At 42.9% G+C, this 16,816-nt stretch overlaps 1 protein-coding gene across 6 annotated transcripts in view; it reads right to left on the bottom strand.

Annotated features, from left to right (window-relative positions):
- The window catches only part of LOC125630330 (uncharacterized), a 101,588-nt gene that overhangs the window by 28,321 nt on the left and 56,451 nt on the right, over positions 1–16,816 (bottom strand). For 5 of the 6 annotated variants that reach the window (XM_048836094.2, XM_075124426.1, XM_075124427.1 and 2 more), the window contains 3 exons: positions 15,267–15,355; positions 12,800–12,952; positions 9,428–9,560 (listed from right to left, as the gene is read on the bottom strand). In XM_048836094.2, coding sequence (XP_048692051.1) covers positions 9,428–9,560; positions 12,800–12,952; positions 15,267–15,355 — 375 coding nt within the window. The remainder of the gene's footprint in view (positions 1–9,427; positions 9,561–12,799; positions 12,953–15,266; positions 15,356–16,816) is intronic. The other variant, XM_075124428.1, reaches the window with a different exon arrangement.

Raw genomic sequence — 16,816 nt, 5'->3', positions numbered from 1 at the left:
ACGTAGTGACTGCACAAGTCAAGGGAGTTCTCTCTGCTCTATCTGAGCATCTAAGAGGCACTCAACAAAAAGTGCCATCAAAGAAGACAAGCAATTACTGCCCCCAGAAACCTGAAGTCATCTCCTGAAGGGTGCACAAGCAACCTGTAATTTGGATTCAGGTGGAGATGGAAAAGTTATTACAGCCTCAACTAAGAGGTAAATCTGGAGAAAAATGAAATTGGTGAGGGTGGCTGCTGGTTGACATTTATGGGGTATATACACATTACATCCCCAAACCCCTTTTACTACCCATGGAGCCCGTCCATTTCCAGAAGCAGTAGCTACTTCCCTCTCAATCCCCTACATAACATTTTAAAAACTTGGTTACAGCCTCAGTTCTTTCTTGCCTCTCAAAAGACATAAATGCTGTTGAGGACCAACCCATTCTGTTATCCGGATCTGTTTTACCCCATTTCCCCTCCAGTGGTAATTCCAGCTAATTCTCAAAGCCCCCACTTTCCCAATGTCCTCCAACTTATTAGATTTGCTCCCCAACATACCACACAGCCTAACAAATTCTTCCCAGTTACCTCCTACAACAAGCCACAGCTGGATAGATACTAGAGGACTGCAAAAAGGGCAAATATAGTACCCATCTATAAAAAGGAGAATTAAAGACCAATTAGCTTAACTTTGGTACCCAGAAAGATAATGGAGTAAATAATTAACCAATTTTTAAGCACCTAGAAGAAAATAAAGTAATAAGCAACAGTCAACATGGATTTGTCAAGAACAAATCATATTAAACCAACCTAATATCCTTCTGTGATAGGGTAACAAGCCTTGCAGATGGGGGAGAAGCAGTAGATGTGGTATATCTTGACTTTAGTAAGGCTATTGATACTGTCTCACGTGACTTGCTCATCAACAAACTAGATAAATGTAGCCTAGACAAACCTGCTATAACTGGGGTGGGTGCATAACTGGCTGGAAAACTGTACTCAGAGAATGGCTGTCAATGGTTCACAATTGAGCTGGAAGGACATATCGAGTTGGGGCCCATGAGGATCCTGGGTCTGGTTCCATTCAACACCTTCATAAATAAGGCTAAGCTTATGTCATGGAGGTCACGGAAGACACAGATTCCATGACTTCCAGAGACATCCGTGACATTTTCCATTTCAGCCCCGGGTTGGCGGAGCTGGAGCTGTCAGCTGGTAGGGGCCCTGGAGCTCTGAACCACCGCGGGCAGCAGAGGGCCCCTACAGCTTCCAGCCGCTATGGACGGCAGGGAGAGCTGGAGCTCTGAGCCACCACGGGCGGCAGGGCCCCCCGCAGCTTTCAGTTGCCATGGTTAGCAGGGGGACCCCGGAGGGAGCTGTCATACACAGTGGCGGCAGGTGCTGGACCCCCACTTTATCTCCCGCAGCAGGGCTTAGGCTCTCATTTCCCTCCTGCCCCCAGTCAGCCCCATTTTGTCACAGTTATTTTTAGTAAAAGTCAGGGATAGGTCATGGACTCCTGTGAATTTTTGTTTATTGCCTATGACCTGCCCCTGATTTTTACTAAAAATTACTGTGACAAAAATCTTAATCTTATTGATAAATGATTTAGCTAATGGCATAGAGAGTACACGTATAAAGTTTGTGAACGATACCAAGCTGGGAGGGGTTGCAAGGGCTTTGGAGGACAGGATTAGAATTCAAAATGATCTTGACAAACTGGAGAAATGGTCTGAATTAAATAGCATGAAATTCAATAAGAACAAATGCAAAGTACTACACTTAGAAAGGAATAATTAATTGCACAAATACAAAATGGGAAATTACTAGGAAGGAGTACTGCAGAAAAGTATCTGGGGATTATAGTATATCACAGTGGTCTTCAACCTGTGGTCCGCAGACCCCTGGGAGACCGCAGACTACATCTAAGATTTCCAAAGTGATCTGCACCTCCATTTGAAACTTTTTAGGGGTTCTCAAATGAAAAAAAGGTTGAAAACCACTGGTGTATCACAAATTAAATATGACTCTGTAATACTATTGCAAAAACCATGAACATCATTCTGGGATATATTAGCAAGAGTGTTGTAACACAGGAGAAGTAATTCTTCTGCTCTACTCAGCACTGATAAGGCCTCAAACTTGAGTATTGTGTCCAGTTCTGGGCACCACACTTCCGGAAAGATGTGGAAAATTGGAGAAAGTCCAGAGGAGAGCAACAAAAATTATTAAAGGTCTAGAAAACATGATCCATGAGGAATGATTGAAAAAACTGGGTTTGTTTCATCAGGAGAAGAGACGACTGAGGGCGGACACGATAACAATTCTCAAGTACGTAAAAGGTTGTTATAAAGAAGAGGATGATACATTGTTCTCCTTAACCACTAAGGACAGGACAAGAAATAATGGGCTTAAATTGCAGCAAGGCAGATTTTTGGTTAGACATTAGGAAAACATTCCTAACTGTAAGGGTAGTTAAGCACTGGAACAAATTACCAGGAAGGCTGTGGAATCTCCATCATTGGAGGTTTTTACGAACAGGTTAGACAAACACCTGTCAGGGACATTTCTATGATTCTATGTTAATCTAGGAATGCCCATATGGTGAGTATGCTGGGACAAAACATGTATAGTTGGGATTATGTTTTCCAGTATGCATTACTTTGCATTTCTCAAGTTGAATTTCATCTACCATTTTGTTGCCCCAACACTCAGTTTTGTGAGAAGGTTTTGTAACTCTTCAGTCAGCTTTGGACTTAACTATCTTGATTAATTTTGTATTGTCTGCAACTTTTGCCACACCTATTTACCTCTTTTTCCAGATCAGCACAGGTCCAAGTACAGATCTTTGGAGACCCTGCTATTTATCTCTGTCCACTGTGAAAACTGACCATTTATTCCTTCCCTTTATCTATTAACCAGTTAGTGATCCATGAGAGAACCTTTCCTCTTATCCCAGGGCTGCTTACTCCACTGAAGAGACTTTAGTGAGGGACCTTGTAAAAGGCTTTCTGAAAGTCCAAGTACATTATAGCCACTCTTGTCCATATTTGTTGCCATCCTCAAAGAATTCTAATAGAATGGTGAGACAGGATTTCCTTTTACAAAAGCCATGTTGACTCTTCTCCAACATACAGGGAGTTCTCGGACTTACGACACAATTTGTTCCTCAGAATTGCATTGTAAGTCAAAACGTTGTAAGTCGAAACCGCTTTTCCCATAGGAATCAATGGTATGAAGGGGAGATTGGTTCCTGAACCAAGGCTTGATACACTATTTTCACCACAGTAACCCAGATTTTTGTACTAAATGAATTATAGATGACTAATGTTGCAACGTCAATGTATTTACTGTACACTGTATTTTGTAAACAGCATTCAAATAAACATATAAACTCACATATACTGCCCAGAATGCTGGCAACACAGGCTCAGAAAGCCAGGGAGAACAGCACATATGCTGAGCCTTAGCCAATCACTGTTCAAGCTTTCTGATTGGCTCCCAGCCCTGGGCTTAGCTAATCAAAAACAAGCGGCAACCCCACCCAGCAACAAGCTAACCTGCTGCCTTGAAGCCAATCATAAGTGACCCCTTCCAGCTCCATACCAGTATAATGCAACCAGGAAGTGATTTCAAGCGAACTTTATGTAAACAAAGTGTCATAAGGGCAAAACAAGCATCGTAGGGGTGAAACGGGCAGTCAATTGAAAAGCGCTGTAAGTGGCATCTGACGTAAATCGGGTGTCATAAGTCCAAGGTCTACCTGTATTGTGTTCATTTATGTGTCTGATAATTCTGTTCTTTACTATAGTTTCAATTAATTTGCCTGGTACTGAAGTTAGACTTGTGAGCCTGTAATTGCCAGGATCACCTCTGGAGCCCTTTTTTTTAAAATCAGCATTACATTAAGTATCACCCAGTCATCTGGTACAGAGGCTGATTTAAATGATAGGTTAGTAGTTCTGCAATTTCATACTTGAGTTCCTCCAGAACTCGTGGGTGAATACATCTGGTCCTGGGGACTTATTACTCTTTATCAATTTGTTCCAAAACCTCCTCTACTGACACCTCTATCTGGGCCAGTTCCTCAGATTTGTCACCTAAAAGCTAATGTGTGGGAATTTCCCCCCACATCCTCTTCAGTTAAGTCTGTGACAAAAATTCATTTGACATCTCTGCAACGGCCCTATCTTCTTTCAGTGTTCTTTTAGCACCTTGTTAGTTTTTGTCTTTTGCTAGTTGCTCTTCAATTCTTTTTTTGCCTGCCTAATTATACTTTTACACTTGACTTGCCAGAGTTTATGCTCCTTTCTATTTTCCTCAGTAGGATTTGACTGATTTCTAAAGGATCTCTTTTTGTCTCTAACTTCTGCTTTTAAGCTGTTGTTTAGCCATGGTGGCATTTTTCTGGCCCTCTTACTGTTTTTTTAATTATTATTTCTGTTGTACATTTAGTACTATTATGGTGTTTTTAAAAAGTTTCCATGCAGCTTGTAAGCATTTACTTTTGTGACTGTTCCTTTTAATTTCCATTTAACTAGCTTTCTCATTTTTGTGCAGTTCCCCTTTTTGAAGTTAAAAAGATACTGTGGTGGGTTTCTTTGGTATTTTCTCCCCTATAAGAAAGTTAAATTTAATCACATTATGGTTGCTATTACTGAGTGGTTCAGCAAAATTCACCTCTTGGACCAGATCCTGTGCACCACTTAGAACTAAATCAAGAATTGCCTCTCCCCTTGTGGGCTTGAGGACTAGCTGCACCAAAAAGCAGCCATTTATGGTGTCTAAAAATTTTACCTCTGTATTCCATCCTAGGGTGCGACATACCCAGTCAACATGGGGCTAGTTGAAATCCCTCATTATTATTGATTTTTTTATTTTTATAGCCTCTCTGATCTCCCTGAGCATTTCACCATCACCATCACCACCCTGGTCAGGATTTCAGTAGTATACTCTTATTATTCAAGCATGGAATTTCTGTTCATAGAGATTCTATAGTAGTTTGATTAATTTAAGACTTATACTATATTTGACTATATGCTTTCTTTCACATATAGTGCCACTCCCCCACCAGCACGATCTTCTCTGTCATTCCTATATATTTTGTACCCAGGTATTACCAAGTCCTGTTATCATTGTTCCACCAAGTTTCTGTGATATGTATTATATCAATATCCTCATTTAATATTGGGCATTCAAATTCACCCATATTAGAATTTAGACTTCTTGCATTTGTATACAAGCACTTGTAAAATCTGTCAATATTTAGTTGTGGGCCTTTATTTGACGTAATTGAAATAGGACTCTTTTTCATGTGACTTTCTGTTCAGTTCCTGCATGTACTTTATCAACTTCTATACTCTTCTCTTTACTAAGATATAGAGAATCCCCTCTAATAAATCTTCCCCTAAGGGATGTCTCGGTCCAAACCATGTGCTCCTCCGCACCTGTTGTTTTTTCCCCAGACCTTAGTTTAAAAACTCCTCTACAACCTTTTTAATTTTACATGCACTCTGGTTCCCTTTTGGTTTAGGTGGAGCTCATCCTTCCTGTATAGGCTCCTCCTTTTCAAAATGGTTCCCCAGTTCCTAATAAATCTAAATCCCTCCTCCAAACACCAATGTTTCACCCATGCATTGAGACCCTGCAGTTCTGCCTGTCTAACTGGCCCTGCATGTGGAACTGTAAGCATTTCAGAGAATGCTACCGTGGAGTTCCTGGACTTTAATCTCTTACTTAGCGGTCCGAATTTGGCCTCCAGGACCTCTGTCCTACCTATCCCTATGTTATTGATACCTACATGTGCCACGAACACTGGCTCCTCCCCAGCACTGCACAAAAGTCTATCTACATGTCTCATGAGGCCCTCAACCTTCGCACCCAGCAGGCAATTCACCAGGCAGTTCTCCTGGTCACCATAAATCCAACTTTCTAGTAATCAAATCCCCCATTACTATTATCTGTCTCCATAGGCACTGACTTCCCCTCTGCCCCATGGGTGCTCGACCCCCTCATACCCTGGCCCTGCTCCTGCCCCACCATTGCCCTCCCCAATTCCACCCCCTTCCCCCAAGTCCCCGCCCCTGCCCCGCCTCTTTACTGCCTCCTCTTCTGAGCACACTGCATCTCCACTCCTCCCCCTCCCTCCCAGAAAGTCCTAAGCACCACCAACAGCTGTTAGGCGGCGGGTGGGAAATGCTGGGAGGGGGAGAAGTGGGGACGTGGCACGCTTGGGGGAGAAGGTGAGGTGGGGGGCAGAGAGAGCTTTGCTGCCAGTGGGTGTGGAGCATCCGCTAATTTTTCCCTGTGGGTGCAGCAGCTCCGCAGCACCCACAGAGTCGATGCCTATGTCTGTCTCTTCCTAATAACTGGGGTACACTCCCCCAGAGGGGTATCCTCAGTGTGAGAGGATACCATGACACCATCATCTGGAAGGTTGGTCCCAACTATGGGATCATTTCCCTCTGCTGCAACTTGATGTTCTCCTTCCCCGAGACTTTCATCCTCCTCCACAGCACAGAGGTTATCAGGCTAGGAGTGGGACTGCTCTATTGTGTCCTGAAAAGTCTTATCTATGCACCTCTTTGTCTCCCTTAGCTCATCTAGTTCAGCCACTCTGATCTCAAGAGCCCGAACTCAGACCAGGGCAACACTACAGACCTCTATCGATATAACATTGTTGCTCATGGCTGTGAAAAATCCATACCCCTGAGCAACATAGTTATATTGACCTAACCCCCTGTGTAAACAGTGCTTTGTTGATGGGAGAGTTTATCCCACTGACATAGCTACCGTCTCTTGGGAAGGTGGATTAACTATGACAACAGGAGAAGCTCTCCTGTCAGCATAATAGCATCTTCAGTAAAGCGCTCCAGTGGCACAGCTCTGGTTCAGCTGCACTGCTGTAGTGCTGTCCATGAAGACAAGCCCACAGTCCCTGAGAGCTCTGAGTTGCTTGCAGCAAATGCACACATACACCACTTGCTCACAAGGCAGGTAATCTTACATGCTGCATTCCGTGCAATAAATTGGATAGCCATCACTCTACTGCTGGACTTCTACCAGCATTATTTTTACTCTGGCATTTTTTTGTTTGTTCTTTGGGCTTTTTGTTTGTTTTTTCTAGGGGGAGGGCTTTATTTTCCTGTGTTTAGAGAATTTTTGTTAGATGTATCTGGCTTTAAACTCCCTCACAAAACTCCCCTGTTTGCTATCTCCTCTGGTTGTTAAGGAGCTTTTTTTTTAAACCCCTGTTCTCCCTGAATTAGCCCCGCCCCCTTATCTAAGAATCCCAAAGGGATTAGGGATCAAAGGATACTAGACCCTCATTAGGAAGGTCTGCTAGGCTCTGCACAGAGCCCTCCAAACAGACTACACTATAAACTTCAATCAAGCAGTCACACGGCAAGCAAGCAAGCACACAACAAACAATGGAGTATGTCTTAAAAATGGAGTATGTCTTTCAATGGAGTATGTCTCAAAAATCCAAATGTACTTTCTAGCCTCTACTTAAAATTTGAATTTAAACCCAATCTTCTCTCCCCGTATCATATATTTAGCTAACTGGATATTTTTAGTATTCACATTCCTTGTTTATCAATTAGTTTATAAATAGTCTTGCAATTAGACTGGGTCAAAACTCAGCTTACATTTTTTTGTGAAAAGGGCTGGTGGTGTCTGTTCAGTCCCTAGTGGTCAGGTGTCCAGTAGGGCAGTGGGATGGCCATTCATTAATTTTGGCCCATCCATGATGTTTCCAGGCTCCCGCATAGCATGGCAGCCTGTCTTCCATGCTGCCACTGGCTACGCACCCAGCAGCCATGCACTCCTACCCAGCCCTTCTGTAGTATAATAAAGTTACAGAAATAGACTGTATTGTAGCTTATGCTGCCTTGAGAGGAATATGACACTTCTCTCCAATTTCACTCTCGTTCAGCTGGTCATTCTTCTCTTGATCTGCAGCTTACTACTTCTGAGGCCTGTAGCTTGCATCAGCTTGCAGACAGCCTCTGAGTCTAAAATATTTAAACAGCAGGAAAGAATATTGCTACTCTTCCCCTTAAGACAACCTTTCCTTACCAAATTTTTGTGGTTTTTCTGGAAATTCGCTCCCTGCTGCACCAGGGAGCAGAAGGGAGAACATTGTCCTCTATCGCTTCTTATGCAATGCCAATAAAATGGGCCCAGTCTCCCCTTCAACCACATATTCAACTCAATGGGAGTTCTGTCCATATACCAAAGGGGAGAATTTGTTCCAACACCCAGCTTGGTCTAGCGACTAGGCCAATGGGCTGAAGCAAAAGATCTGAATTCAATTTTTTCTCTCCAGTGCTTGGCAGGTTGGTTCTTGCTCACATGCTCAGGGACTAACTGATTACCATATGTGGGTTTGGGAAGGAATTTTCCTCCAGGTTAGTTTGGCAGTGACCTTGGGGATTTTTTGACTTCCTCTGCAGCATGGGCGGCCGGGCTATCCCTCGCCCCCTCCCCTTGTGCCCAAGGCCCCTCCCCTCCCTTCTACTTCTCCCTCCCCTGCAGGAGCCCAAAGCACCCCCACTGCGGCCCTAGCGCGGGACAGCTGGGGGTGATAGGGGAGGCGAGGTCCCAGCCCCACTGCACTGCAGTCTCAGTGCCCACAGCCCTTGGGCAGTGCAGTCGCCACGTCCCCAGCCCTGGTGCTCAGGCGGCCAGGTAGTGCAGTTGCAGTGCCCCCAGTCCCGGTGCTTGGGTAGCCAGCCCCAGAGTGCTGGGCAGGCAGCGCGGCCCTGCACCAGACGCCCTGGCGGCCCTGAGTCCCTGCAGGAGGCATGCTGGCCTGGAGGCGGGGCCATGGTAGGCTATTTGGGGAGGCACAGCCTCCCCATGCTTACAATACCCACTGCCCATGCTCTGCAGCATGTCGAGACAGGGTCACTTACTAAGATTATCTGGGTATTTCTCACTTAATCATTTCCCTGCCATTGTGGGGGCCACAAGCACTGGTGCACCTCAGTTCTTCCTATTCTCTGCCTGTGGCACACAATAGTCTAGTCTCCTGTGGGCTGTAATACTTTGGTCTCATTTTGGTTGATGGGTTTAGTGTGAGGGTGCTGGGTGGTGGTGGCCTGTAATGTACAGGAGGTCAGATTAGATGATCTGGTGTGATCCCTTCTGGCTTTAAACCCTATGAATCTATTCCAGGCTCTGTCATGTAACCATGGGCAAGTCATTTTCCCCTCTAGGAACTGAAAATAATGACATTAACCTTTCTTCATAAAGCACTTAAGATCTACATATGAAACGCTCTACATGTATAAGCCAACCCCCTCTCTGCCCAAGTCTTGTGCACACACACATGCACACACACATGCACACAAAGGAGAAGTAACTATTTAATCAATTTGCACTTGCCCACAGAGGTATTTAACCATACTTCACATTCACAGACAAGGGATTATTTTTACCATGCAAGGGTGCCAGATGTTGATGCTTCTGTTGTCTGTGAATCTTCCTTCACAGATTTACAGGATGTCCTCTTTTCTGACCATTCTGAAGCTGCCCGTGTAATTCTTAGAATCCTCTCTGAAATCTCGCTGCCTAAGGAACATATAACCATGTGCAGGATTCAGCTCATTTTCGTACTTCAGCATTGGTTTCACATTTGTGATATGCTAGTTGCAGTGTTTTCTGAATTTTCTCATATAATTCTGTATGTGTTCCACTGTTAAGATAAACTGTAACCTTTCTCTGATTACTTTCACAGAACATAATAGTTAAAGCTCCAATTGTATTTATATGAATATGTTTTCTAATCTAATCTAAATGTAAACCCAGTGACACCTATGGCGATGATAGCACTGTTACAGCAATAGCTATGAAGGCAACTTTGCTTCCCACTCTATCGGCAAGGTCCTTCACATTTGCTTCAGAGATGAAATTATAATCTAAATAAATTGGCATGTTGATTCTCCATCTAATTCTTACATGCAGCTTGGGCTCCTGTTCAAAATCTCCTTGTGTAGCATTTTAGTCTAGATGTAATCTGTGGGTAAAATGGGGCCAGATCAAAAGTTTAGGATCTGCCTGCAGAAAGGACCATCTGCACATGGATCTCTCCCTCTCTGTGCAGAAAAGGGTCAGCTGCTGCCATAGCAGTATTTGCCCCCTTCTCTTGGACTCAACATCTGTACTGTTTCAGGAATCCATGAGGGCAGGGCTGGGAAGTGAGCAGGAGTGGAACTAGGGTGGTGGATGCACATAAACACACACACCACACAGCTCAAGCCCAAACATCTATACCACAGTTAAACAGGTCCTTAGCCCAAGCCTCATGAGCCTGAGTCATCTGACATGGGTCAGCCTCAGGTGTTTAATTGTAGTGTAGACATATCCTTAAAGGATGGGGAGCGAGGGGCCAACTAGGGAGTCCCTTGCAGTGCAGCTCCACTAAGGCTGGGACAGAGATACAGGAACCCAGAGTTGATTCAGAGGCCCAGAGTTCCTCAAAGATGCCCCTATGACCTGGAGGACCAGCACTGATCTTGGAGGTTCATGGTATTTGTGTTTGTCCCACACTGGGGCAAACCCTATCTCTCAATGGAAGAATTCAGGAAAACTCTGGAAGGCAAAGTTCATGGAGTTTCCTGGACCTACATGGGCATTTCCTTGTAAGCAATGGTGGATTAACACATGGGACAATTTGGGGGCCCTAGGAGCACTGGAACCTGTGCAGAAAGGGGAGTGCCACCAGCACCGGAACTGTGGCCCAGCCCCTGATCCTCCTCCTCTCCCTGAGGCCCCGCCGTCTGGCCAGGGTGGAAGCTGGAGCCTGGCCAAGGAAAGAGCTGCCCAGGGAGCTCAAGCCACTGTGCAGAGTCCTGGACCCTCCACCTGCCCTGGGAGGGGGGCCTGAGAGCAGCCTTCATCCCCTGTCTCTGCCCCCTGGCGTGTGCCACCCATGGCAGGTGGAAGGTCTGGGGCTTCCCACAGTGGCCCAGGCACTCTGGGTCGCTCTTAGGGGTCTTGGGGGGAAGAGGAGGGGCAGGGCCCACCTCAGACACCGCCCTGCACTGGGGAGAGGCTGGTGTTTCGCGGTGGGGGAGCTGATCACCCCAGCATGCAGGGTCACGTGCCCCCCCTATATTTCTCAAGATGCCCAGCAGCGAGGAGGCAGTGCTCCCCCTGGCAGCAGCATTTTCCCTGTGTCCCTGCAGCCTGGAGAGGGAGGAAGCAGCAGGGCAGCTGGCTGAGCTCTTCCCTTGTCAATGGGATTCGTTCGCCTTCCCTGATGCTCCACCCCCTGACTCACCTCAGTGAACGGCCTGCAAAGGAGGCAGCAGCAGGAGGGTGGGCATGGCATGTTTCTGGTGCCCCTGGGCCCCTGGGTGTGGAGGGCCCAAAAGTTCTTTGTGCCCAGGGCCCCAATAAATCTTAATCCACCTCTGCTTGTAAGGGCTCAGTCCAAGCCTTTCCTGGTCATCATCAGTACATCAGTATTCTCAGTTTCCGCGTGGTTTGAAGCACTAATATGGTGCAAAGATTTTCATCAGTTGCTGCTCTCACAGTTTTGCACTGATTAGTGGTAAATAGTTTTTTTCTCTTAATAGAATTATACATTTTTTAAATCTCCTAAAAGAGTGTTCATGTGTTTTTTAATCATAGAAACAAACTTCTCTAATTCCTTACATTTTGCTAACTATTAAAAATAAAATACTACTATGATACAAATAAAAAGTTTTATGGAGGAACTCCATAGTTAAGAATTAACTTAGATTTTCACTTCAGGTAGGACTTAATGAAATTCCTTCTTCTATTTCACACTTTAACAATTGAACTTAGGCTTTGTGTACATTAGCACTTTTGTTGGTAAAACTTTTTTCGGTCAGGGATGTGAAAAAAACACATCCCTGACCAACAAAAGTTTCACTGACAAAAGCACCGGTGTGGACAGCGCTGTCGGCAGGAGACGCTCTCCTGCTGATATAACTACCACTGCTCATTAGGGGTGGTTTAATTATGCCTGCGGGAGAGCTCTCTCCCACTGACACAGAGCAGCCACACAGGAGACATATAGCGGCACAGCTGCAGTGGTACAGTTGTGCCACGGTAAGGTCCATAGCGTAGACATAGCCGAGTTAAATCTATCATGGGTCATTCAAATTTTCTAGTGTTTTTCATCAAAAGAAACATTTACTAATGAGCCTTTTTTAAAATTTCCCCTGAAAAAACATCATTTGTCCTTGGGCTCTTAGAGCAAAAAAAATCATGATCATTCTTTAAGCACAAAAAGAGTTATACCTCTAATTTAGTATAACCAATTTGACGTTTGCAAGGAAATACTGGACTTTCTCACCAGTTCTGCTTAGTACACAGAGCCTCTGTCCTTTCCTGCCAGCACCCCAACTCACCCACAAAGGATTGTGAGGGTTAGGTGGGTTCCAGCAAGAAACAGACTATGGTCATGGGTGAAAAAAAGCTGAGAATCACTTTTTGTCCCACGCTTCCAGCTATGATATCTGCAAAGTATTGCAGCTGTCACCCTTTAAGCTGATCACTCCCAAATCTACCTTTCTCCCCCTGAACTCCACCCATTGTAATTTTCTCCTCTCTCACCTTCCCATTCCATCCTCTCCAATCTCCAGTCTATTAAAAAGTTCTTTGGGACAGGGACCAATAGTTATTCTGGTTTATATTCCATAAAGCACCATGTACATCTGCAATACTATATAAATGATTCATAAAAAATAAGAACAGAGAGTGTTATAATGGAAGAAGAACTGGGCTGGGGGAGGGGGTAGCGGTTATTTTTAGCCAGTAACAATCTGTATAATCATTACCGTTCAATTTTAAACCAGAATCCTTCAATGCCTTTCCATATGATGCCCTCTTTGCAAAGGCAGTGTTGTCAAGATAACTGGTTGAAGTGCTACAGACAAACGACCCCGCTCTCTGCCTGGGAAGTAAGTCCATTCTCTTCTCTCTGTGAAATGCTGATTTGGGAAGAAGAGACTTTCTAAGAAACATGAAGTTCTATAATTCAACTGGTTTTAGAAGAAAGGTTTTGGGAACTAATATATTTCTTGAAAAAGTGCATGAGCTGCATTATAAAATCAGTAGTGAATTCAGAACAAACATCTGAATTTAAGTAAACTTAAATGTCCAGTATATTGAAAAATATAACTTACTCTCTATCTTACTTTAAAGTGGTTTCATAGTGGTGCTGATATTCAGACCAGAGTCTAACATTATGTTGCAGAGTGGAAATAATGATAACTAGTTTACACAGTAGCAGAGTCAGCATTTAAAATAGTAAGGGGGAGTCCTCTGGAGAAAGAGAGAGAGTTTCATCTTCAGAAGGAGTGCGTTATTCTTTGGAAAATTCACAGGATTGTGAGGCCTCAAAGATTTTCATTATGACACAGTGTGCAGAGACCTTTATCTTTTATTGCTGGAACATATTTTCCACTGCCTAAAGTGTGGTCCTGTTCCATTGTGGGGGAAACTGACTTAGAAAGGACTGCCCAACTTGCCTTTAACCCAGAATTTGGTAATATCAGTTGCAGGATTTGTAAGGTGGACATATCAAATTCTAGCTACTGACCCTTCACCCTTCTCCATTCCCGCACATCAACATGCCCCCTATGCTGGGGACTGCAAGAGAGAGAGGCATAGATGACGACTCTACAAGCTCTATGCCCACTGGGGAGTAATGGGAGGTTTCTGGTCCCTTTGTGCCAGCTGGGTGACACAAAGGGAACTGGAGAACCTAGCCCAGTATCTTATAATCAAAAAATGTTTGATGGTTGATTAGTTTAAACTTGATTTTAACTTGGAAGACATATTTCATTGTAATTAGTCACTGTATTGAAGTAATCAGTAGATAAGTAAAAACTTTACGCTGAAGTCCACATAGGTATCTATAACTATTTGTAAATACTCTGTGGTGAAGTCAGGGCTTAGTGGTATATTACATTGTCAGGCAATAGATCACGGTGCAATGCTAGGTCTCTCACAGTCTAGCAGGTAGAGACTGAGAGCTCTGCAGTGGTAATATGCTGAGTCCTGGGTAAGAAATGCTTCATGTTTCTCTACAGAGAACTGTTTGCTTAAAGGAGATCTGAAAGGGGCTTCCTCCAGCCCTCCTCAGCTGGAATAAAAGTGGCAGCAATAAAGATCCTTAGCAGTGATGAGGTAGAGCTGGGGAGGGGGGGGAGATCATCAGAGACCTTTGAGGAGAAAATTACAATTTCATTGACTAATTAGCAATAAGTAAATATAATGTTACATTACAAAGAAATATTGTCCATTAAAAATAGTGATTCCTGTTGTAGGGCTTGTGTATACAGAAAAGTTGTACCACTTTAACTATACCGGTACAGTTAAAGTGGTACAACCCTCTAGTGTGGATGCAGTTATACAAATACAAATGTGCTGATACCAGTATACAGCTTATTCAGATACAGGAAGGGAAATAAGCTACTGCAGTATAAGGCACCCTTATAACAGTATAACTGCATCCACACTAGGGAACTGCACCACTATAACTATACAGGTACTGGCAAAAACCCCACATCCCTTACTAACACAGTTTTACTGGTACAAAATCTGTGTGTAGACAAGGCCAACAAAAATGGTCCATTTCTAACATGAGTGATGGCACCATAAATATTTTTTTAAATCTTGTACTACAGGAGGCAAATAAATATTACTTTTCCATCATCATCAGCAGCATATTAGTCTGGAGCAGTGGCCAGCCTAGTTAAACTGAGCTGTCAACACTTGATAGCTGACACAAGTTCCTCCCATTGTGAGGAAATTTCATGTTACATTGCAGATCAAATAAAAAGGATTTGGACCATCTGCTTTGGGTGGATGCCAGGCCATATCTGGAGGGAATGTTTTAATTTGAGGGGTTTTGAGGCAAAGGGATGCTGCTGGCTTTATCTTTTATGACACTGTGCTTTTAATAATGACAAAGGGCCCCTACAACTAGAGCTGAATGACATTTTTCAAATAGTTTATTTGCTGACAAATATAGTTTCGAGTCACCTGAAACCATTCATGAATTCATATTGAGTTCACTGAATAGTTCTGACCAAACAAAAAAAAATTGAAATGTTTTGTTAATGTCAAAATGAAATGTTTAGTTTCGACCTGAAAAATTTGTATCAACTTTCAGTCATTTTGATTAAAAAAAAGGAAACTAACAACATGGCTGGAGGAGGAGAAGTAATATTAAACACAGAAGGCGCAACAGACAGATCATTGCACCAAAGTAGTTAAAAACACTTTCAATGCTCTTACAATCAGATGGTAACTGTGTAGTGAATGAACTTCCAGCCAACAAGTTGACTTGCATTATTGTGTGAGGAACATTGAGTGACCATAGGAATCTATAAGACATCAGAAAAGAAAAAAAGCCACTTAATATTTTTATTAGGATTTACTGTCATTATGTGGGTTCATTTCCTTCCCGTTCTCCCCACAAGTTGTCCCCAAACCAGACAAATTAGGTTATTAATTTTGCACAAAGAAGTGCCAACTCAGATATATGGAGTCTCATTCAAAAAAGAATTAAGTGCTACTAAAAGCTGGATTAATATTTACTTTGATTTTGTATTAATTTATAAATGAATATTATTTTATTATAGTCTCTTTTCAGGTTTTAGCATGTTGTAAGCTATTACACAAGTATTCTACATATTTGGCATTCTTTATCACGTTTTATTTAGTGTGTGTGTGTGCATGGCTCTTCAAGTACAGCTCTAAAACATACATTTTTAGAATAAACTTACATGTGCAATATCAGACTAACTCTCCTGGAGGTAGTCATCTTTAGGTTTTAAGTGTCATGCACATCAATGTTCTAACATTACAGTGAAACAAAGATTGCAATTAAATAAATTGTCACCTATCAGAACTTAGAAAGAGAAAAGACGTATTAGTCAACAAGTCTCTTTCCACGCTATAGCAGAACTTTCTCTACAATTCATTCAATAGATTCACGGTTCAGACAGAAAACGAGATCAAACTACAATATGTGTACCATACCCAGTTACAAACATTTTTTATGCTTTACTACAGTGGTTTGCAGCCTTTTTTCATCCCTACAAATTTTGAATGGAGGTGCAAACCCATTTGGAAATCTTAAACATAGTCTGTGGACCCCCAGTGGTCTGAGGACCTGAGGTTGAAAACCACTGTTCTATGGTAACAACATCATTTTGTGGGCCCCTTACATAGTCTGCGGACCCCCCAGGGGTCTGTGGACCACAGGTTGAAAACCACTGCTTTACTACATCAAGCAATTCTTCCTGCTTATATCAAATGTTGCACTTTCTGTCCTGACTATTCACCTTCATTAATCTCACTGTTTAATTATGGAGTCCCTGGAATGAAGATGTTAATATATGCTCTTTGGTGTGGTCATTTAACTTAACTTTTGTATTAAACTAAACAGAAGATAGTATAAATCATGCTTATTTTTATTTCCCAGATGAAAAACTTGGCTAAACTGGAGTTAAGGTTGACAGACATCAATAACATAAGGGTTAAAAAAAATTAAGAATTTTGTAGTAACAAAAAAAAGGAGAAAATCAGGAAATTCAGAGTTAAAAGTTAAAAGAAATCCAACCATTTGAAAGTATGGTCATGCACATTTGAGGTAACCCCAAACAATTTTAACTGCATTCTTTGCAGTGCTGGCCTTCCATCTTGTAGTCTTCATGGCACAAACATGTACAAAGTGTAAACAAATGCAATGTCATCTTCTCGAGTTTGCGGACAGGATGAAAAATAGTGCTGAATGGTGTGAACTACATCATTATATTATTGTTTTATATTTTATTCAATAA

This window comes from Caretta caretta, chromosome 1 (genome assembly GCF_965140235.1).
Source record: "Caretta caretta isolate rCarCar2 chromosome 1, rCarCar1.hap1, whole genome shotgun sequence".
Lineage (NCBI taxonomy): Eukaryota > Metazoa > Chordata > Testudines > Cheloniidae > Caretta > Caretta caretta.
This window is presented reverse-complemented; position numbering and strand designations above follow the sequence as displayed.